The 24,599-nt window shown below is 31.4% G+C and overlaps 2 protein-coding genes across 2 annotated transcripts; both read right to left on the bottom strand.

Moving 5' to 3' along the window:
- Positions 1-3,488: 3,488 nt before the first annotated feature.
- On the bottom strand, positions 3,489-5,304 carry LOC124921568 (chromatin remodeling protein EBS-like). Its single transcript, XM_047462243.1, has 5 exons — positions 5,166-5,304; positions 4,677-5,019; positions 4,534-4,602; positions 3,934-4,078; positions 3,489-3,616 (listed from the first exon to the last, which is right to left on the bottom strand). Exons 1-5 carry the CDS (start codon positions 5,236-5,238, stop codon positions 3,590-3,592), a joined length of 657 nt encoding a protein of 218 aa, XP_047318199.1. The 5' UTR covers positions 5,239-5,304; the 3' UTR covers positions 3,489-3,589.
- Positions 5,305-17,309: 12,005 nt separating this feature from the next.
- LOC124926967 (mitogen-activated protein kinase kinase kinase 20-like) lies at positions 17,310-18,215 on the bottom strand. The gene has a single exon (XM_047467305.1). It carries the CDS (start codon positions 18,213-18,215, stop codon positions 17,310-17,312), a length of 906 nt encoding a protein of 301 aa, XP_047323261.1.
- Positions 18,216-24,599: the final 6,384 nt, after the last annotated feature.

Here is a 24,599-nt window from a genome sequence, read left to right as displayed (position 1 = left end):
CAAAATCTTTTCCCTAATACTTTCAAAATTTTCAAATAATTATCTCTAACAATATAAATGTGCAATCTCGAAATCCTTACTGAAATGTATAAACTCTCTTAACTTAATTATTTCACTAAAGATAATAATAACATACCAATATATGCAATGTTTCTTTTATGGAGGAATCAAAATTGTCTTATGATAGTAAGAAACTTACTCACCTTTCAGCTCTCATTCACTATTATTATTCACATTAACTTTACCTTTCTTTCTTCTTATAATTGTGAGTTAACCATGAAGGTTAAAAAGGATTAATTAACTCTATTAATTAATGAATCAATAACGTATAAATTCAATATGTCGTAGAAGATAATCTTCAGACAAGCAAAGAGAAGGATGCATGTTACACAAAACTAAAAACAAAAATATAAATAAAAAATAAAAATAAAATCATTTTTAATGATTAAGATACCCAAATAATTGTTGGCCGCCTTTAACTATATATTTAATTATTTTTTTCTTTTAGTCTTTCTCATTATAATTATAATTCTCAATGGAGATTCAAATTTGTTAAAATTAGCTAATAAAATTTATATGAATAATTCTCATCGGCATTAAAAATATCTAGTTACTTTTAAAATCTTACTTTTCATCATTTTAAATTATGATAAAAATTACAAATTACAAGAAAAATTATTTTCCATTCAAATAAATAAATTAATATAATAAATTTTTAGTGTTATTTATTTATTTACTATTATTAATTATTTTATATTTAAATACATAAATTTAAAAAATGATTAATATAAAATATTTAATTATATATAATTAATATTTTTTACATTAAACTATTATTATTTCAAATAAACTCTTGATTTTACTAAATAATTTTTTTTAACTCTTGATTTTGACCTTGTTGTTATAATATCCTATTTTATTGACTATGTCCGGGATCTCGGTTCTGCATACAAATTTAATGATCTATCGGTGACTAATAAATACAAATGTTGTCCCACATACAAATATTGAGATTTGAGAGCAATGTAATATTGAGCGTAGCAATATAAAAATATTCCGGTCCAACTTTTTAGTTTGTTATTGATAAAATCATTAACTCTTATATAATTTAATACTTTTTCCCCCATAAAATCATCATAGAGATAGTCCTTTCCATATATTTGTCATAATTTTGTAAAAAAAGTATTAGACTTAAAGTTTTTTATATAAAAACTTAGTCTCTCTAATTAAAAAATAAAATAAATAAATATAAAGTTTTTTTAAAACTATTGAAAAAAAGTGTGAATAAAAATCCAATGTTTAATTATCATTACAAATATAATGATTAAAGTGAGATGTTTGGACTTTAATTTTAGTTTAGAAAATATATATTAGATGAAGAATATTAGAGAGATACTTTTGATTTTTTTTTCTAATAAAAACAGTATTAAAATAAAATAAAAAGAATTTTGTGGTCAGCAAAAGAAAACAACGGTTCTCTCCTGTCTTGTCGACCGATCACATTTTGTATATTAGAGAATTAGGTATAATTATGGACAGTTGACATCTATCTGTATTAGGTGTTTGAAATAAAGTTTTTCTTTTTAATTTATTCTTTAAAATCATTAACCTCATTTAATTAATCTTATTCATCAGGATTTGTTTGTTGAATGAGTTGTCAGAAATTAAACATAATATCAATCCTATAATTAATTATTTTTATCATTTAAATATTAAAACTATTTTTTAATTAAATTTAATATTATTTTTATTAATTATCTTAAATATAAATTAAAACATAATCTAAATTCAACTATAACTTACTATATAATCTAATATAACATTTAAATTTTAAATAAATAAATAATTATACGTTAATATATTTGAATGACAAATATTAATTAATTTATAAATATACCTTATCTAAATTAATTATTTATAAAAAAATTATTCTAACTTTAAATTAATTCTAAACTATCATTCTAAATAAATATATTAATTAATTTAAATTAATATTTTTCAGTTTAATAAAATATAAATATTATAATGTAATTTAAAATAAAAATTATATATAGCGGTATACAAAATTATCAATTAAAATACTAAAATTATCATGTACTTATATATTTTATTTTATATTAATAAAAGTTAATATTATATATATATATAACATTTATTTTATTACATTATAAAATTTATTTTAATATAAATTAAATTAAAAAATTATTTTATTTAAAAAATTTATATTAATTAAAATAAAATTACAATATAAATAAAACTATAACATATTATATTAGAGAAATGATTGGAAGATGAAATTTTAGGGAAATAATAAGGAGAGGAAATGATGTAATTTGATTAGTTAAAAAATAACAAAATTTCTCTCTCTCCACCTTCTATCTTTTTCCAAAGACACATCATTCTCTCCCCCTCTCTCAAACATTTCTTATTCTCATATAGAGATATAGAGGAATGATAGGGAGAGAGAGAATGAAGAGGGTCTAATAATATAGAGGAGTGATAGAGAGAGGGAATTTGGTGAGAGAATTTGGTAAGGGAATGGCTTGCATTGTTGAAAAATGTAAAAGTGAGAGGAAAGAGATAAAAGAGAGAAATTATTTGATTTTTTCAGCGAATAAAATTATGCCAAGTCATTCCCTCACCAAATTCTCTTACCAAATTCCCTCACTTAATAATTTCTCGTCTAATATAATATTTAAATTTTAATAATAATGATTTATAAAATTAATATTAATTTAATATTTATTTTTATTAATAAAAGTTAATATTAATATATATGGTTTTTAATATTTATTTTATTATATTTTAAAATTTAATTTAATTTAATATAAATTAAATTATATCATTTAAAAAAACATTATTAATTAGAGGAGAGGGATATAATTAAAATAAAAAATGAAAAACCATTTTTTTTTTCAATTCCATCAAACAAAAATTCCATTCATCAAACAATCCCTACTTTTTTATATTATAAATGATTATTGGGAAATAATCTAAATTAAACTATTAAAACATCTTTCTCTTTGATGTTTACAGTAGCCAAAAAGCACCAAAATAGTATATATGTAGTAGGGTCTACTCAACTTTATTATTATTATGATGAAAGAAAATTGCACTTGTCATCAATTATTGCTAATTATATTAGCAAATTAATTAGTCTCTTTGGTACCCCTGTCAACTTTACAGCCATATATATCTTTATAACCCAGTTACAAAATTCAATAAATCAATTGTGTAAAGCATATATAGAATAAATAAATTAATATTTTGATGGGAAAGAAAATGAAAGCCTTGCAGCTTATAATAACTGATATTGAATGATGATTGAAGCTAAATAAATACCTTTCTTCAAACTTCTAATTGATTCATCATGTGACAAAGAAATAAGCTAACAATAACAATCTATTCAACATGAAAAAGACAAACATCATCAATATATAGTTAAAAATCAAAACAAGATTGTTTTCAACTTATCAAATTAACACCATAACTTAGATCATTCTCTAAGTTCAAAAATATCATTCTCTAGTCTGTACATTACATAAACAGAGAGAGGGCTCACACAATGCCCCTTAATCCCAACTACTCTTCACTTCTTTCTGCGTTTTGCTTCCAACTGTCGCATTCAAAGAATATAATATGAGTACAAACCGAGGAGATTGCCCCTTTTGGAAACACTTATTGTTTATGTGTCTGTTGATGGAAATCTTTACATAAACATAAACAGAATTCAGATTCCAAAATCTTTCTATAACAGATACATAAACAATAAGTCTTTTAGTTATGGTAAATTGGTTTGTTACAATTATTTTCTAAGCCTGTGAGTATCCAATAGCAGCCATAATTATACCACCAATATGCAAGAAAAGTGTTCACATATTTTCAATTAGGACAACATATTGAACTTCTATGAAATACAGAAATTGACCTCACCTTTTTTCCATCGCTCATTTCAGATGAAGGATATGTGTCTGGTTCTTCCTCATAACCTTTACTACCAGCAGAACAAACAAAACACAAAAACTGATCTAATCCCTTTGCTTGATCTATAGTCATGTCAAGACAAGCAGGATGGTACCTGCAGAGAAACCAAGTGATAGAACATTTAAACGAAGTAATGAATGCTAAATCATCGGTAATCAATAAAAAGCTAGTTAGAAATATAAGTATAAACAACATGAGTATGGACAACTAACTACACAAAAATGATGATGGGAAGTAATTTGAGCCATTTTCAAAAGTAAAGGATGTAATATGAGCCCAATACAAGATGAGGAAGCAAAACGAGTTTTTGATGAATGTTCAGGAATCAAAATGTGCTTAGAAGATAGTTTAATGCTAATGAAGCACCAAGTGTTTTTGAAATCAGGTTTGCACTATAAAGCATCTTCTAACAAGTCACTGCAAATTAGAATAAGTGCAACAAAATGAGGAAATTGGAGGATTATGACTACAATGTCAACTAATAATACTATAACAATCAACCATTTCGATCCAGTTAGAGATAAACTAACGGGCTTACAGCTTACTTACCAGTCTTTGCACCTCTCACACTGCACCATCAAATCATCAGGATTGTAGGGCATTTCGCATTTACAATACCTTTAGAACATTAAAAGATGTTAACAATTGAAATCAAATCACAGAAAACTAAGACCGAACCAAACCATACTCACACTGCAACGCGATCAGGCAGAAAAGCCCCTGTAGCAGATTTGTACTCAAATCGACAATAGTAGTCCTCAAGTCCAACATTATCAAGCTTAGTATAATTCTTGAAAGAATGAACCACACACTTGCCTTCAATCGTGTAAGCACTCTGAACGTCATAGTGATCAGACAAGAACAGCTCTTTTGCACCATGAAACAACCTTCGACCTCCAATCGATTCCTCCGGCCGGTAGTACCACCTTACCCGAACAATCACATTATTCCGACTGTCCGCCTCGATCTTCTCCACCCTAGCCACATACGGAGTGTTATTGTTCTCCGATGATCGCAACAGCACAGAATCTCCAGCTTCATGAACCACAATGTAGCAAGAAATCAGAAAAAGAAAACCCAAAATCGACATGCACTTATACATACAAACCCATATACGATCTTCTAACAGAAAGCGCGCCTAGATCAACAATCATATGAAAGATAGAGGTTACAGTACGTACGTTTGATGACTTTGCTTGTGCCTTTGATGGTGTAGGAATCTAAATCGCGCTTGCCTGGTCTGGTTTTGGCCATCTAGATAGAGAATGTGCTTCAATGGCGGAAAGGAGAAGCCTTGAGATTGTAAAAATGGCGGGCTGATGAACCCTAGATATTGGACTATAGCTACTAGGTAGGAATAGTACTCCTAGTAGAGTAGTACTAACTGCTTTGTATCAATGCAGAAGTTTGAAAAAAAAAATGATAAAATTAATTAACTCCCCACATTTTTAGAAATCGGATGAAATTATCCTCATAATTTTCTTAATTGCACAGACGAACAACACCTAATAAAAATTATGTTTAAATGATTATTTCTTATTTTTCGGACAAAAATATCCCGTCTCGTGATAACATACTAGGCGAATTAGGGTTGCGTCGCATAACATTATGAAGTATTTTTGTCCGAAAAATAGAGAGTAATCATTTGCACAATTTTTATTAAGGGCTGATCATCTCCGCATTTAAGTCAATTATTCAAGTCATTTCTTCCAATTTCCTATCTTTGAGTAATTAAAAATATTAAATTGTTTATCAAAAGAATATTTATTAACTTACGAAAGTATACTTTATCTTTTTAAGTTATTATTGAATTAAATTGTACAATTGTTGTTTGTAACCATAAATCTTGTATACAGTAAAATCCTTATTATTCTATCTCATTTGTAAATTTAATAAATTGAATTTATACATATTTTCTTATATCTTTATCTTTTAAAGTTGAAAAATAATTAATTATTGAATTAAATTGTAATACCGTTATTTGGAAGTATTTGGAAGTATGATTTAAATTTATACATATTGTTTTCCAAAAAATAATTATACATATTTTTTACAACATTAATGTAATTTTTAGCTTTTGAAATATTGCAGTTTTTGATAATTAATTATTGAATTAAATTGTATAATAATGTTGTTTGGAAACATAAATGTTTTCAGAAATTTGTATTTTTATATATGATGACAAGTGAAATACTTATTATTCACATGAATAAATTTGTAATGAATTAAATTGTGAGACAGAAGTTGGAAAAAGGTTGTATATCTGTCATTATAACAAGTGGAATTCTTTATTCATCTCATCAATAAATTTATGATGAATTAAATTATATCACAATTGTAAAGAGTTGTTTTAAAGGAGGTTGGATCCTCTGCTATCAATACAAAAAAAAGGGGAAAGAATTAATATCCAATAATTTTAAATGAAAGTATTGGATATCTTAATTGGTAAAGGGGATAAAGGGATATTGCAAAAGGGAAGAATTTATACAAGTCTCATACAAACATGGTCGAGACTCCATTTGAGGTAGAAGAGTTTGAGAAATAGGAGGCATATGTGAATATGAACTAATGAAAATGCTGAAAGGTAAGTCACATGATGAATTTTCAGTAAACTTTGCCCATCTAAATGAATATCCATGTATGGATTTGTATGCTCTTAATGTTAATAAAATGAAAATTAGTTATTGGATTTTAGATAGTGGTGCTAGTAAACATATAAGTTGTGATCCAAACATGATGCAAAACACCACTAAAATTGTCACACACACTCATACCATTCACCTTACTACATAAATTATACTTAATGATGTATTATGTATACACACTTTTCAACATAATTTTCTCTTAGTAGCCAAACTAACCAAAGTCAAGAAATTGATTTTTTTTTTATCCAAATTTTTGTGTTGCATAACCTGGACAATAATGATGTAGTGAGATTAGAGAAACTTTCTAGAGATCTTAATTGTTTGAAAAATATTACATTAAAGTGATAAGAAGTTTAATTTTAATTGTAGTACTTCTAGTTCTAGCCATTTTTCCATTTCACCTAATGTATGACATAGAAGGCTAGGCCATTCTTTTGTTAATGCTATAATATATATATATATATATATATATATATATATAATTTTATTGTCAAGTTTAGTTTTAAATCTAATTTTAAACTGTGAAAATTGTCCAAAAGATAAGAAGCATTGATTGTTTTTTTTTTCTTTTTAGCTATATTAAATTAACTCTACCCTTTCAACTTTTACACATTAATGTATGGATCCTCATCGATAAACTTTCATCCTTAATACACCATTTATTCTTAATGTCATACATGATTATACACAATTATGATAATTCTAAATCTTAAGTGACACCTACTCTTGAAAATTCTTTCACATGATATGCACATAATTAGTTTGATAAAAGTGTTAAAATCATTTGAATCGACAATGGTACTGAATTTACATTTTCACAATGTTAACAATTCCATCATAAATTTGGTATTATTCATCAAAAGAATTTTGTTTATACTCCACAACAAAATAGTGTTGTGAAGAAAAAACACAAACACCTATTAAAACTTGTTAGGACAATTTCATTATAGTCTATTCTAAGAAAAGATTTGTGGCATTTTTCCATACTTCATACAACCCATATTATCACCACCAAAATCTTCAAATGAAATACACCATTTCACTAACCGTATGGTAAAAAACCAGATTACACACTTATAAAACTTTTTTGGATGTATTTGTTATGAAACCAATATTATGTCACACAAAGATATTCTAAAGCTTATAAATGCATATATCTGAAATCAAGTCAAGAACAAAAAGCCTACAAACTATTCAATCTAGATGATCATACAATTTCTTTAATAGAGGTGTCATTTTTCATAAACATATTTTTTTATTTGATAATAATTTATCTTCTGATATTCGAGTTCCTTATGCTCCTTTAGATGATGCATTCGACTTACCTACTGGAATACCCACATAAAGATTAATTGTATGTGATATTTCTCATTCATTTACTCCACTTACATCATCAACAAATTCACCTTCTTCTAACACCTTTCCTTAATCAGATTTACCACTAGACATATCTCATATTTATTGATTGGATTATGCAATGCGTTTCTTCAACCTATTTTGTTGTTAGCGTCAAGGAAGTCCATGGAGGCTACTTCAAGGGTGAAAAAAGGGTGAGGCAGGGGGACCTCCTCTCTTCTTACCTTTTCATAGCTATCATGGAGATCTTTGAGAGCATATTCGCGATGTTCCGAAAGAGTCGTCCATAGATCTTTCACCCTTTCTGTGTGGTATGCTTTATTTACGATTTGTTCATCCTAGCGCACACTGACGTTGATTCCATTAAAACTATTAGGGTTGCACTAACGTTTTTTTTTCTGAGGTTACATGTCTTACTATTAACGAAAGTAAAAGTGTGGCATTTTACGGAGGCGTGAACGATGAAACAAAACAGAACATCTTCAACATCATGGGCATAGCGGAAGACAGTTTTCCCGTAAGGTATTTAAGGATTCCGTTAACTGCGAAACATATTGAGATATCACACTACAAGCCCCTGATTGAAAAGGTATAAAACATGATATCTGGCCGAACAGTGAAGAAGCTTTCTTATGCATTGAGCTTATCAAGAGTGTAGTCATGGGCATAGTTGGTTACTAGGCGTAGCAGATGATCATTCCGAATAAAGTAATGAAGGAGCTTGATATGATGATGAGGAACTTCATTTAGGGCAGTAGCGAAAGAGGAGGAAAGAAATTCAAATGAACGACTCTCTGCAAAACCGAAGGAGGAGGGAGGCATCGACATTAAGAACTGTGTCGAGTGGAACAAAGCTCTACCCTTCAAACATCTATGGGCATTGGAACGCAACCACGAATCACTATGGATCAAATGGGTACACACGAGATTTATGAAACACGAAACTAGTATCTGGACTTATAGAATCAATAAAGGTATGAGCTAGTCTCTAAAGAAAATTCATAAACTAAGAAATGATGTTGCAGATCTTTACGACATTCGACTAGGGGACGGGAAAGACACTCTATTCTGGAACGACCCTTAATTTGAAAACCATCCAATTATTCATTAGGAGGAGTTCAAAAATACTCGCATCAGAAGGGATTGTGTAGTGGCGAAAATCAGAGACATTAAAGACGAGAATTGGGACTCAATCCTGAGAAGAGTTTCAGAGGCACATAGGATATTAAATCACATAAGCAACATACAACTCCACAACAGACCCGCCGTTCATGAGTAGAAAACCGAGGAAAATGGGAAGCTGGTTTCAAAGAGAATATGGGAGGCAACTCGGGAAAAAGCACAGAAAGTAGAATGTTCTCCTCTTGTATGGTCAACCAAGATCATTCTGCGACACAAATTCATCCTATGGCTCGCCTTCTGGGAAAGACTCAGCACTCAAGACCGCATCAGCAAGTATATGAGCGTACCAGAGGTGAGCTGTCTTCTATGCAACAGAAATGAAGAAACATTGATCATCTGTTTGTGAGCTATAGTATCGTACCGAAACTTTGGGATAGATTTGCAAAGAGCATGAAGCTATTCAGTTTCCCGAAAGAATGGAAAAAAATCAAAGAGGTAGCAATGCTCAAAGCCAAAGAAAACAGATTCACAACAATTGTATTCAAGTGCAGCTTTGGAGTATTGATATACAATATCTGACAGGAGAGAAATGCAAGAGTTTATGGTAGAACCCGTAGGAGAATCGAAGAGCTATGGAGAGACATCGTCTCAGATTGCGGTGCCCTCACAGGAATATGAAGGATAATTCCAAATAGGGAGCATAATTAGAACATATGTAGAAGTTAGAATCTACCTTTTACGAAAATCACTAGAATTGAAAGCATTGTAATGAGATAATACGTTTATGTTATTTATTTTTTAGCTATTATTCAGAAACTGTTACGAACTCAAAATCGTTCTAGGCCTATCTAGGATGATCCCTTAAAACTCGTGGATTTTTTTTCCTTTTTTTAGGAATTTTTAATGAAATGATGTTAAGTCGTTTTACCCTCCCCCCAAAAAATACACACCTACTACTTACCCATATATGCCTTCATCATATATGGTATTTTTGGCACAATTATCTAACTTATAGGAACACAATTCATTTAAATACGCAACTATAGATCCATATTGGATACAAATAATGAAAGAAAAAGTTCAGGACTTAAAGCTTAATAATACTTGATAGGTTAAAACTAATTAATTAATCTCGATGTGTTATAAATAAAATCAAAGTAATAAAAATAAATAAGACTAATAACCTAAGCCGGTATGAAGTTTAGATACTAATTTTGTGTTTTTATATTTTGTAAAAAAATGAAAAAAAAATTCCCGACGGTTCGCCGGAAACCACCATGAACGGTAGAAGATGGGTCCAACGCTGAACCGGAGTTGGCGGCCATCAGTCGATAAGAGGATCGGGGCGGGTTGGATCGCCAAAGGGGCAAGTCAACCCGGGCTGGTTGGGTTAACTTGTGGGTAAGCCAAGGGTAAAAATTACATGCATGCACATGCATGGGGAGGTATAATCAAATTTCCCTTATTCGTCACTCCTTAGTAGCGATTTTAGCACTAACTTCTAGTATGCATGCTTCAACTCTTCATTCCAACTTCCAAGACAAAACGACATGATCAACTTCCCTTCCACTAATCATAACTAAGACTATTGTTAGAAAAGAGATAAATTGTATTAGAATGTTATATTAAATTACATAAGTTATGTCAATTATAAAGACATTACATTGAACTTATAAGAAACCTAATATAATAATATAAGATAATAGTGCTATTATCACAATTTATCATATTGTGAATTTGTGATAATATATTAACGATACATTATTTTAATATAATAATGATATTATCATAATTTATAATATTGTGATAATATCTTACATATATATTATCCCTCCTCAAACTCAAGATGGAAAACACTTGAAAAACTTGAAGTTGAAGACGACCGAGATGTTGAAATATTGATGATGTATTCTTCAAACTTTAGAAACTCGTGAGCTCCATCCAGTTAGAGGATGTTAATATGTTCACTGATAAACCAACGAAGAAGTCGAATTCCATGGGCATTAAATGCTGGGGTGAAACAACAAGTAAATGAACTCCAAAGTTACTCGTGAGTCTCGAGATCCATCTAATGACGGGGATGTCCATGTGTTACATAAAATAAAAACCAGTGAAGAGGTGGAATCCCATTGGCATAAAATGCTTGCCCGAATCAACAACTAAAATCTAAACTCGGAGAATATGAATGCCAAAGAATGCAAAACATTAACAAAATTTTTTGAAAAGAAATTCTTATTTATTAAAATAATAATAATAATTAATAAAGCATTATTAAAGTACTCCATCAATGACTAAAGTAATCGTTGATGAAGTCAACGGAAGACTAGATTTTGTAGCTAAAAAGAAAATTTTAGTTCTAACACCATGTTAGAAAAAAGAAATATTGTATTGAAATGATATTTTGAATTACATAAATTATGTCTATTATATATACATTACATTAAGATTATAAGGAAACTAATATATAATATAAGATAATATTGATATTATCACAATTTATCATATTTTGATAATATCTTACAAATATTTTATTTTAATATAATATTGATATTATCAAAATTTATAATATTGTGATAATATCATACATATATATATATATATATATATATATTATCTTATATTCTAACAGCTATGAGACCAAATCGAGTTAATGAGTAACCAAATGGTTAACATTGAGCGTGGCTACAAATGGTTTTTATACCCCGAGGTGTCAATCTTCACATAACGATTCTAGTTTGCATCTAAAAGTAAGTGGTGTATCAACCGAAGCAACTAAGAGCCACTCGGGTTCTATCAACAAAAGTCGAGCTAGGGTGCACCAAAAGTTTCCCATGAATGATTCAAATGACCAAAAGAAGCAAATGAATAACTTGGTACTGACTTCGAAACGTAATTCAACCTCTATATAATGGGAGATCCATTTGAAGAATAATGTAGGTAGTAAGAGCTAAGTAAAGGTAGGTTAGACTTCAAATGACGAAAAATTTAGCTATAAATTCCATTAGACACATATGACTTATCAAATTGATGGTTTAAGAGCTAACTACCAATAGATATTGGCCTCAGTCCATCATGGATGGTGTATCAATCGAGAAAAAAGCCCACAACCCGATTGTATCAAGTTTAGGGCATCAAAGCTTCAACCGATGATTGATAAAGCTAGGATGCACCATACGGGTTAAACTAGCAATTAAATTAAAGGTGTGATCACCAGCTACTCGTACATATCGGTCACAGTACGTTATTCAATATGTGTTGACCAATAGATACCACACAACCCGATAATCATAGATAAAAATTCTTAATATTTAATGACCGATGAGGAATGCTATAGTGCAAATGAGGTGATGAGCTACCAAAATAAAGCCCAAGAGGAGATCTTTCTAATAAACCCAACCACAGACTCAAAAACTCCCTAGGCACCCTAGCCAAGCACTTAAACTTCAGATCACAAGTTTCTTAATTAACTAACATCTAGGGTTAGACTTACATATTTAAGCTAAGATTTCTCCTAGAGCAGAGGAGGACCTTAACCTAGATTGCAAAGATATTAGAGCTAGGGGTGTTCATCGATTCAGTTTTCGAGTTATTCAAGTTTTTGGTTTGGGTTTTTCAAATTTTTATTTTTTTAAGAAAGTTCGAAAACCGAACCAATTTAAATAAATTCGAATTCGGTTTATTCTAATTCGATGAATTCGAATACGGTTCGAATTCGGTCGAATATTCAGTTTAGACCATATATTGAACATCACCTACCCATCAGATAAAAGATTTTTTCTTAAAAGTGTTAACAAAATAAATAATTTGTTATAATAATTTATTTATATTATAAAAAAAGTATAAATCACGCAAACTAAATTTAGTGACTCACCGTCAATATTCGGCAATTGAACGACGAAAGTAAAACAGTGTTGACGACGACAATATTTGGCGGTGGTGAGGTGTTGATGACAACGGTGATATTACTAGTGAAATAGCTAGATATGTGAATAATTTAGATATTCTTAAAGTTAAAGATGAGGTGGGCAACTGGAAGGACCACAAAGGTAGGAAGGTGGACGACTAGAAAAAAGATGGAAAAAAATGAGGAATTATGGATTTATTGAATTATTGGGGAGGCCCATAATGTTTTCATATATAATATTGTAACGTCCCTAGAAATGATCATCTCTACCTCTTGGTCCCATATCTTAGCACGTATCACGACGAGACAGACACATGATAATATAGGGGAAATATCATATCGCGGGATGGCTCGAGGTTCGATCAGTTTCAACCTTGGTTTGCTGTCAGACTCCTTTTAAAATGAAACATTTAATTTTTAAAAGATATTGATAATACCTGAAGCGGAAGAAATTTATTATGTAAAATAATTAATCATTTGTTCAAATTTAAATAATATGGGAGGCTAAATAATAATTTAACCTAAACCCGATTTAAATTAATCAAAAATAACTAATTTAAAAAGAATATTTATTTGAAAATCAGAGTCGCCAAGAGATTTTATGAAAATAAATAAAATGATATATGTAAAAATGTATTTAGACTAGAGTTTCTAAAAAATGATAGTTCATTGTCTGTTTACGTTGGGAAAGGACTTTCACGTTACGTTATTTGGGACCGTCTAAGGATGATTTCGAAAATTCTTCTAAAATAAGGACAAAATCTGGCTTTTATAAATCCAACTATAACATTTATTACATTTAATTAGTAGTCCAAAGTCCCAAGTAAGGATGAACTTTAAATAATTGTACAAAATTATTTAAAAGGGGTGTGTACATGTTGCGCTAGTATTCAAATTTAACAAACCCTGAAAATATCAGAGGAGAATGTTAGAATTTAAAAATAAATTCCAAACGGGGTCTTATCCAAAACATTGGTTTAGGAAACATCCTAAAAATATAAAAAATATCATTTTCTGACATTTTGGGATTATTTGAAAATGGGTTTGGGTTCCAAAATTATAAAAATAATTTTGAATTTTGAAAAGTGGAACCAAACAGGCCTTAAGACCGAAGTCCTAAGGTCTGGGTTTGGTTGGGCCAATCTAGGCTCAGTCGGGCTCGGTCAAGAGCATGGTGGTCTAGACCGTGCCTCGGTCGCATGGGTCAAAGGACTAGAGAGCTCGGTTCTAGGCTCGGGAGGCTCGATCCCAAACTCGGATGGCATGGTTGAAGACTTAGGAGGGTCGGTCCCAGGTCAAGTATATTGATCTAGGTGCTCGGGCCTAGTTTTAGGTAGCCATCGGTCCTAAGCTAAGAGGAAAGCTCGGTCCTTGGGTTAGAAACATCGGTCCTAGGTTGAGAGGAGGGCTCGATCCTAGGGTTAGTAAAATTGGTCCTAGGCTAAGAGGAGTGCTTGGTCCTAGGTCAATTTCTTAGTCGACTTTCACGGTCCTAGGTTCGAAAAATCGGTCCTGGGGATCAGTCCTAAATGAATAAACTAGTCCTAGGATCCACGGTCCTAGGTGTGTTTTCTCGATCCCTACTGAAGAACATTCCCGAGGATCACCGGTCCTAGGCTAAAACCTTAGGACCGAGTGTTCTTATTTTGGTCCAAAATTTCCGAAGTCCATAACTTTTGATGGAGATCATGAAATCATGATGCGTAAGCTATAGTAAGTTCATATGAACATGAAGACCACAAAAGCCCTAACATAAATTACAATTTTGAAGTCCTTACAATGATCAATTTTAAAACATAATTTCTAGGTCAAATTTTGGGATCTTTCAAATTAGGTCATTTCAAGGTCTGAGTTTTGTTCCATTAACTTTGAAATAATCATCATTAAAACAGTTTTTGAAGATTGAATCAAAATTCAAAAAATTTCAAAACAAGATTTTATCAAAGTGGTGAAACAGTTGTTTGAAATTCATCTTAACATGTTAACAAACATGTATAACAACTAATTTGATCAAAAAATTCGGATTAAAACTAAGAACACATAATTTTAAAATTCAATTTTATACTGGAATTTTAAAATTTTAGTTTGATCAAACATGATCAAAACATGATTACAGTTGCTTGCAAATCATTCTAACATGTTAACAAACATGTATAGCAACAGTTAGGTCGCGATGTCGTTTCGTTTGACGATGTTCGTGTTCCGTTGGTCGATCAACGACTTGACTAACAGGGTTAGTTAGTCCCGTTAGTTTATTCAGTGCGGTTAATTGCGCGTTGAATCCGTTGTAGCGGGGCCTAGAGCATTTTGGGTTGTTGGATGAGATCTGAGCGCTCATCTAATGGTCTAAAATATTGCTGCAAAGATTAAAAATAATTTTTGCTACACAGGATTATTGGATTTCATTTTTATTTAAAGAGTTTATCAAAATCGATTTTTAATTCTTTTTAAATTCATTTTATCATCAAATAATTAACGATCGAACTCCTGTCCTGAGTTGAATCCTTTCACCATAGTTTTCATACCCTGAAAAAAAAATATTAATCAATTAAAATGGAACTACCTAACTAACAAACTAAGAAAACTTAAAGAAAAATTAATTTTAAAAACTATTTTGTCAAAACTATATAACTAACTTCTAAATTAACTAGTTGATTCATTAAAAATATAAACTAGAAAATTATTGAGTAAAAAATAGCCACACAACCCCATTTCTAGCTTTAAGCTTGTTTGATTCTTATTATTTATTTGTCTCTCTTAACCGTCTTTTTTTTCTTATAAGAATTCAATCATAGTTATCACAAAATATATATTAATTAATTTATTTATTTGTTTTCATATTATCCAGTGTACTATATTTATCTATTTATCCCCTACAGGGTTAATTTAAAATATCCAAAATTTAAATAAATTGAAACTTAATGGATGACATTATAGAGATGGTTGGCTTGAGATTATATATAATTATAAATGGGATAAAAAGCAAGTCTACAAACATTATTTTAATATTAAAATGTTAAATTTAAATATACATTTAGAATTTAAAAAAATAATTGAATAAATAAAAAAAAATCGATACATAATCTATTTTTACAAAAAAAAATTACGAAAATTAGAGTAAGTTATGAGATATAGACTACTAAAATAAAAAATTTCAAAATATCTAAAGATAAATAATTAAAAATAAAAAATTTGATCCCTGTTAATAATAATAAAAGTTTAGAAAGAAAAAAGACAATAAGATCTTTAAAAACCAAACAAACACACTCATTAAATTACATTAGTCAACTATATAAGCTTAAAAAAAACTAATTAAACAAAGAATATGAAAATTATGAATCTAGGTTCGAAATTAAATTATGAGTAATAATAGAGTAGTCAAATATTTATAGTGAAATGGTAAGAAATGATTGGTAAAAGTTATTAGACTTGCTATTAAGTAAAATATTTATTTATTTTTTATTTTTATTAATAATTTGTCTAGTTTCTTATTATTCACATTTTTTCTTTTTTGAATGGGATACATTTAATATATATATATTATATATTTTTTAATTATTATTATTAAAAAATACTTAATAATTTCTATCTTTAAATTTATTTTATTAATTATAAATATATTTTTGTTAAATTACTGTACATATTACGTACCACTATAAAATATAAACTCATTTTTATTATTTTAAAAGATGTTATGATACAATGGATTGATTTTATTTGGATAAGTTTATTTTACTGATACTTTACTTTTTAATTAAATTATGTAATTTATTAATATAAAATATTATTTATTTTAATTTTAATTAATTTTAATATTAAAAATAAATTTAAATTTATTTAAAAAATAAAGGAAAATAAAATTTTGAGAGAGAAATAATTAAGATGTAAGTATGTACAATAATTTAAAAAAAAAAAGATATTTAAAATAATAAAAAAAATTTAAGAGAAAAATTATTATGTTTTTTTAATAATAATAATTAAAAGAAAAAACTTAGATGCGGTAAAAAAAAAAATGTAAATATTAAGAAGAGGAGAAATTATTAATGAAAATAAAAAGAATCAAATGAATATTATACTTTTATCTTATATCTTTGTTCCATCCATTTATCCTTATTCATATATATTATACTTATTGATTTTTTTTAAAAATACATAAAATTTATATCTCAATTATTACAAGCACTTTAAAGGGGAATTAACAGTTTGACAGATGGATCCCCGTAACCTCAAATAGGCTGCTGTAGTTGGCCAATAAGCTAGAAGAGAGGTTATCTGAAGTTGATTTTGAAGCGAGTATACTAAAATTTCAATTCTCTGACAAGTGAAGATAAATCATTGGTGGGGTTGTTCCGATCTAATTCGAAGTTGGTGTTCTCTTTTTGTTGCGCTAAGAAGGGATGGTTAAGTAACGATTTAGCGGTCCATCGCCTCAAAGGGTCCCTCACAAAACACTTGTTCAAGAAATCTTTACCATCCAAGGATATTAATCCACTTGGGATTTCTGGAATCACATTATAACCTCCAACCAAACTAATATATTTACTCTTAAAAGGGATTCCCCATACATTCCTTCCATTGATCATCTGTAAAACAGTACATCCCAACGACCAAATATCCGCCGCCGTAGTATAAACTCCATGTCTTATAATTTCTGGCGCCATAAACTCCGGCGTCCCTGGCCTTTTCGAATTCACTCCCGCCCCTTTCATCGCCAACCCGAAATCCGCAATCTTTGGAACTCTGTCATCAGCGATCAAGATGTTTTCTGGTTTTATATCGCAATGAATAACACCCGATTTATGAATCTTTTCCAAACCAAGCAATATTCCCTTAAGGTAATGTTTAACATCTTCCTCAAGTAATCCTAGTCCACGGGTCTTGGCGATTTCATCTGCTAAGCATCCGCCAGAGGCGTATTCCAAGAATATATTATAAAGAGGAACGTTGATTCCTTTTTCTGTTTTTTCATTAGTGATATCGGTCCCATAATAACGGAGAATGTTTGGATGACCTTTGAATTTGGACAGCATTTGTTTCTCAATGCGGAGAGATTCGCCGTTCCGAGATGATTTGACTGCCATCAATTGGGGAAGGTGATCGAAGAGAGGGGTGCCTGGGAGAGGACGGGCCTCGCTCACCATCCCAAAACCGCCGGAACCCAAAAGCTTCCCCCTTTCCCACCATTCATGAATGGGATTCACCATTGTTTGCTGCTGTGTGTTGTAGAGTACTTGATGCAGCGTGCGTGGCTAGGATGAACCTTTATCAAGATTCGTTGATTCTTACGAATACCGAACGTTGATAGATATTGAGGAAACCTCGTTTTCTGATTAATAATCTTCCCCTAACAAAGTGTTTTAAGATCCTTTAAATACTCAAACCCTAGCTTGCAAAAGAAATAAACAACTTTTAATAAATTGCAAAAAACACCCGAAACTAATAAAAAATGCGATTTTGAGCCCCTAAACGTTTCCGCCCGAAAAACACTAGGCAATCGTCGAAATCTGACACTTGCGAGATATTTTCGGATGCTGCAACTTTCGCATAAACGCCTCTTCGACTCGCACCGCATCATTCCCCCCAGGGTAGAAAAGATTCGTCCTCGAATCTGGAACCGCATCATCCTCATCAGAAGAAGACTCACCCACAAAAGGAACAAGATGCTTCACATTGAACACATCAGAGGTACGCACATGGCTGGGAAGGCGTAAACGATAAGCATTGGGGTTGATCTTCTCCACAATCTCAACAGGACCAATCTTCTTAGCAGCAAGCTTGCTATATTCATGAGCTGGAAAACGATCCTTAGTCAGAATAGCCCACACAAAGTCACCAACTTCAAAATCAATAGCACGCCTTCTCGAATCAGCCTTCTCCTTGTACTTGGCAGTAGCAGCAACCAAGCGGTCATGAGTGGTCTGATGAACCTGAGCCAACTGACCAACAAAATCCGCAGCAGTGGAATGAGGACGCACCTTGCTGGGCAGCGCTAACAAATCAAGAGGAGCACGCGGAGACAGCCCGTAAATCACATGGAAAGGACTGAAACCAGTGGAGCGATTAACAGCATGATTGTGAGCAAACTCGGCCTGAGGCAGCTTCAAATCCCAAGCCTTAGGATGATCCCCAATTAAACTGCGCAGAAGGTTCCCCAAAGACCTATTAACAACTTCAGTTTGGCCATCAGTTTGCGGGTGATAGGCACTGCTAAAATTCAGCTGAGTATTAACCAAACGCCAAAGACTCCTCCAAAAGTGACTCACAAAGCGAGTGTCCCGATCAGAAACTATGGAGGCAGGAAGTCCATGAAGGCGATACACATCCCTGAAATAAAACTGTGCAACAACCACAACATCAGAGGTTTTCTTGCAGGGAATGAAATGAACCATCTTCGAGAATCGGTCAACCACCACAAAAATCGAATCAGAACCACGCTGGGTACGTGGCAGCCCAAGGACAAAATCCAGTTTGCTAAACACAGAAGCACCACCCAACTGATCCAACAAGTCATCCAACCGGGGAATAGGAAACCGATAACGCACTGTAATCTTGTTGATAGCACGACTATCAATGCACATACGCCAGCACTCTTCCTTTTTTGGGGTAAGAAGGGCCGGGACAGCACAGGGACTAAGGCTCTCTCGAATGTGTCCCTTAGTCAGCAAGTCCTCCACCTGTCTACGCAACTCGTCATGTTCTTTGGGACTCATGCGGTAATGAGGGCGGTTGGGTAGGGCAGCACCTGGAACCAAGTCAATGTGATGCTGGATATCACGCAAAGGAGGCAAGGCACAAGGCAAATTCTCAGGAAAAACATCTGCAAACTCCTGTAACAGCGGCTGCACTGGAATAGGAACCTCAAAACTAGCACCACAGGTAATCAGCGAACAAAATAGAGCAAACACCATGCCAGATTCAACCATGGCGGTCTGAAAAGGACCCCGAGACAACAAGGTGGCAGGGGGGACGCATGATGAGTGGGGGCAGCACCCTTCTTGGGCTGATTTGGCATCAACACAATCTTGACTCAGCCAGGACAGTCGGTAAGGCTTGGGATGAGGTTCAGTGGACAGACCCAGCTTCGAAACTGCAACCTCAGAAATCACATTCTCACAACTCCCAGCATCAATGATGAAGGTGCAAACTTTGCCACCGATGGTACAAGTGGAATGGAACAGATTATTGCGTAACCACTCGTTGTCAGGAGCACGAGGGGTTAAACATGATCGACGAATCACCAAAAGGGGGCCAACATCACCAGAAACATACTCCTCCGCTGCCTCATCATCATAAACATCATACACTGGGGCTGAATCTGAAGGAAGAGTAGAGTCAGGATCATCCACCTCAGTAAAAAGACCACGATTGGTGGACTTTGGGTTGCGACACTCTGCTTGGCGATGGCCAACTTCACCACAATTGAAACAACGCAAGCCACCGGGACGTCCCTGCGGGGGGGCTGTAGTGCCGCGAGGGGGGGCTGGGGTGGGATGGGCCGACTGGGAAGAAGAACCAATGCCACTAGTGGGGACAACCTGTTTTCCAAAGCTACCCGAACCGCGCCTGGCTAGCTGTTTCTCAGCCTGTGAAGCACGCTGATGTGCCTCAGAAACAGTCAATGGATCAAACATATTCAAAATATCCTGCAACTGGAGGCGAAGGCCACCAATATAGCGAGAAACCAACTGGAGAGGGGACTCAGACAGGTCAACACGAGCCACAAAGGTGTAAAACTCAGTGGAATAGTCATCCACGGAACGAGAACCCTGACGAAGATTCTGGAACCGCTGGTACAGGTTACGTTCGTAATTATATGGTAGAAACGCAGCCCTAATATGCTTCCTGAATTTGTCCCAATTCGTGAGCTTTGCCTTACCATGACGAACACGTGTCTGTTTCAACTGCTGCCACCATGCTTGTGCACGACCATGTAAGCGGATCGTAACAAGGGGTACACGACGATCTGCAGGAACTTCCTTGAAATCCAGAATCTCTTCAACCTGAGAAAACCAATCAATAAACTCTTCCGGTGATAGACTACCATCGAACTTAGGGATGTCCACCCTGAAAGTCTGCTCCCAGCGATGATTGGGGCGTTCAGGGGATCGATTCCGAAGACCACCGAGAGGGTTTTCATCTGTCATCGTAACATCATCTTCAGGGTGGTGCATGTGCATAGATGCATCCATCCGTTGCGTCAACCATTCAACCTGCCGCCTCAAATCGTCGTTATCACGGCGAAACTCAGCGTTTTCACGTCGCAACTCAGCAAGGTCACCATCATCAGCACCAGGGGTAGGGTTGCGCGGCTGTCTTCGGGGCGGCATACCTCAGGGTCGACTGGAAACTGATACCAACTGATGCAGCGTGCGTGGCTAGGATGAACCTTTATCAAGATTCGTTGATTCTTACGAATACCGAACGTTGATAGATATTGAGGAAACCTCGTTTTCTGATTAATAATCTTCCCCTAACAAAGTGTTTTAAGATCCTTTAAATACTCAAACCCTAGCTTGCAAAAGAAATAAACAACTTTTAATAAATTGCAAAAAACACCCGAAACTAATAAAAAATGCGATTTTGAGCCCCTAAACGTTTCCGCCCGAAAAACACTAGGCAATCGTCGAAATCTGACACTTGCGAGATATTTTCGGATGCTGCAACTTTCGCATAAACGCCTCTTCGACTCGCACCGCATCAGTACTTGAATCAGATATTATGATCGATAAACTTGAATGAATGAATGAATGAGAGATGATGCCTTCTTTCTTTCTTGGAGGAGGAGAGTACTAAAATATATACAAAATACTCTCAACTAATCACTACCCTTTTTTTCTCTTCAATTTTATTTAATAATTAATTTACATTATAGAAAAAATTAAGAATAATTTGGATATTTTAATATATAAATATATTGATATATTTAATTTAGGATAAAAACAACTTAATCAATAACCACCTCCTCAAATAAAGCATAGATCTTACCATAATAGTAAGAGAAGGACAAAGCGGGGATTGGGTTTAATTTAAATATTTTATTCTAACTTATATCTTAATATTATATTTATAATATATATAAATATATAACATTCCATATATAATAAAAAAAATAATAAAAATAAAATAAAACCTATGATTAACTTAAAATCACTAAATCTCACTGTTTCCAAATCTTCTCAAATACTTCTAAATTACTTTTATTGAGTTATATTATATTAAGATAAGTTGTTTTAGATGATTCTATTTTTAGTTAATTTTATTTTTAAAACCTATGATAAAATAAATTATTATTTTCAACTTGTAGGTATCTAAATTATTATTAAAACAATTTCAGTAAGTTTCAACCAATTATTTAGATTCATTAATTTGCTTGTGATTTTCTTATTACATTTTTAATAATATTAATTATTAATAAATATTTATTTAATTATATGAATTAAAATATATTTATAAAGAAATTATATTATCATATAGCATTATTATTCGTTTTTAAAAATATTTATATGACAATTAAATATTTTTTATTAGTTTAAATTTAATTAATAATAAATATTAAAATAATTTATATAAATATAAAGATAAAATAATCTGTAATTATTTTTATTATATACTCAACCAAACACAAAACAAAAATAATATATATATATATATATATATATTTTAGGAAAAAAAATTTAAGGTAGCTACTTGTATATGTAGTTCAATTACAGGAATTACTAATAAAAGATTATGTACTATAAAAAAAATAGGCTTAGTTAAATTTATTTCATTCTTAATTTTTATTTTTTTATATTAGTTTCTCTTTTTAATTTAATTTTATTTTTTTTATCAATTTTTATTTATCATAATTCTTAAATTCTCAGAAAAATATTTAACAACTTATTTATGAATTTTGTGTTTAACTGTAATATTTTTGTGAAAAGTTATTTATTTATTCATTTTAATATAAACAAAAATAATAATAATAATTTTTTATTTAATTTTTGATTAATGACTTATGGTAGTAGTAAGAAATATTTTTTTATCTAATATTTGATTTTACTCTTTTGTTATTTGATAAATGAGTTGCTATTATTATTCAATTCTTGATTATTAATTAATTTATTTTTGTGTTGAAAGATTTTTATTGTTGAAAGGATAAGTCATTGTTATATTCAACCATTATGACCAAATAATTTTAAAATAATTAATAATCAATATTAATATAAGATATTAATATAAGAGTAAAACATAAAAAAATATAAAATTAAAATAATTAAAAATGAAAACAATTTATATATATATATATATATATATATATATATATATATATATATATATATATATATATATATATATATAAAAGATAAAATTAAAATAATCAATAATAAATACTAGTGAAAAAGAAGAAGAGATAAAATATATTATTATTTAATTAATAAATATATAAATAAAAAATAAAAATTAACTATGGTTTATTAAAAAAGGTTAAATGAGCTTATTTTTGATTATACTTATGATTAAATGACTTTTTATTAGTATATACGTCTAAATGAGCTACTTATACAAGTACAAATAATTAAATGAACTATTTTTTTCTTCTAATTTATATTTATATATATATATTATTAATATCCATGATATTAAACATCTCTTCTCTCATTAGCTATAACTCTAAAAGAGCGGCACATTTTGTGATCGGCACAATCGGCACGACGGTACGACAGCACAATCGACACGACCGACACATTAGTGGCGCAAAATTTAGTCGATTGATTTGGTCGTCGGTTACGGGAAACGTGGTCGGAGTCACGATCGTTAGTACGTCTGACACGTTTGGCACATCGAGGGAAATCGTCTAGGTTTTATAAGTTGCAAAATCAAGTAACAACAGTTAGGGTTTGAACTAGGTCGAGAAAAGGGTCACAAAGTCTTTTGAGGTTGGTTGTGGTTCAGTTCTTGGTCTGCTACATAGGTTATTTAAGTATTTTGTATCTGCTCTATTTATTGCATTATTCTTCTCTACTATAATAATGGGAAGAAAGAAAAGCAATAAGTCAAAGGAAGTCCAAGAATTTGATTTAGAAGCTACAAAGGATGTTGTTGAATATAAAATTGGTAGGAAAGTAAAGGAAAATGTACAGGAAAATAATACAGGTAAAGAATCAGTTAATGTTTAAAGTTCTAGTAGAGCTGAAGTAGGAAAACAAGGGGAAATAAGGGAATATATGGGGTATAACGAAAGAGAAAATATCACCAGGCTTAAAACTCAAATCACAAAGTTCCTGATGCATGCAAATAAAAAAGAGATTGTGCTCAATAAAGATAAAATCTAGTAAACAAATATCCAATTGAATGTACACTACTTTTAGGATTGGAATTTACTCAAGAAGGAAGAATATGAAAAGATAGTTGTAACCCCCATGGTTTGTGTTCCGTTCCATAACTTAGCACGTGTCAAGAGACATATGACAATATAGAAGAACTACTGCAAAAGGCTCGAGGTTTGATGTATTTCAAAATTAGTTTATTGTTCAGACATCTTTTAAAATTAAACATTTAGTTTTTAAAAGATTTTGAAAATACCTGGAGCGGTAAAAAAATAATTA

The sequence above is a fragment of the Impatiens glandulifera genome, chromosome 1 (genome assembly GCF_907164915.1).
Source record: "Impatiens glandulifera chromosome 1, dImpGla2.1, whole genome shotgun sequence".
NCBI lineage: Eukaryota > Viridiplantae > Streptophyta > Magnoliopsida > Ericales > Balsaminaceae > Impatiens > Impatiens glandulifera.
The sequence above is the reverse complement of the archived record's forward strand: the minus strand, read 5'-3'. Positions and strand labels throughout refer to the sequence as shown.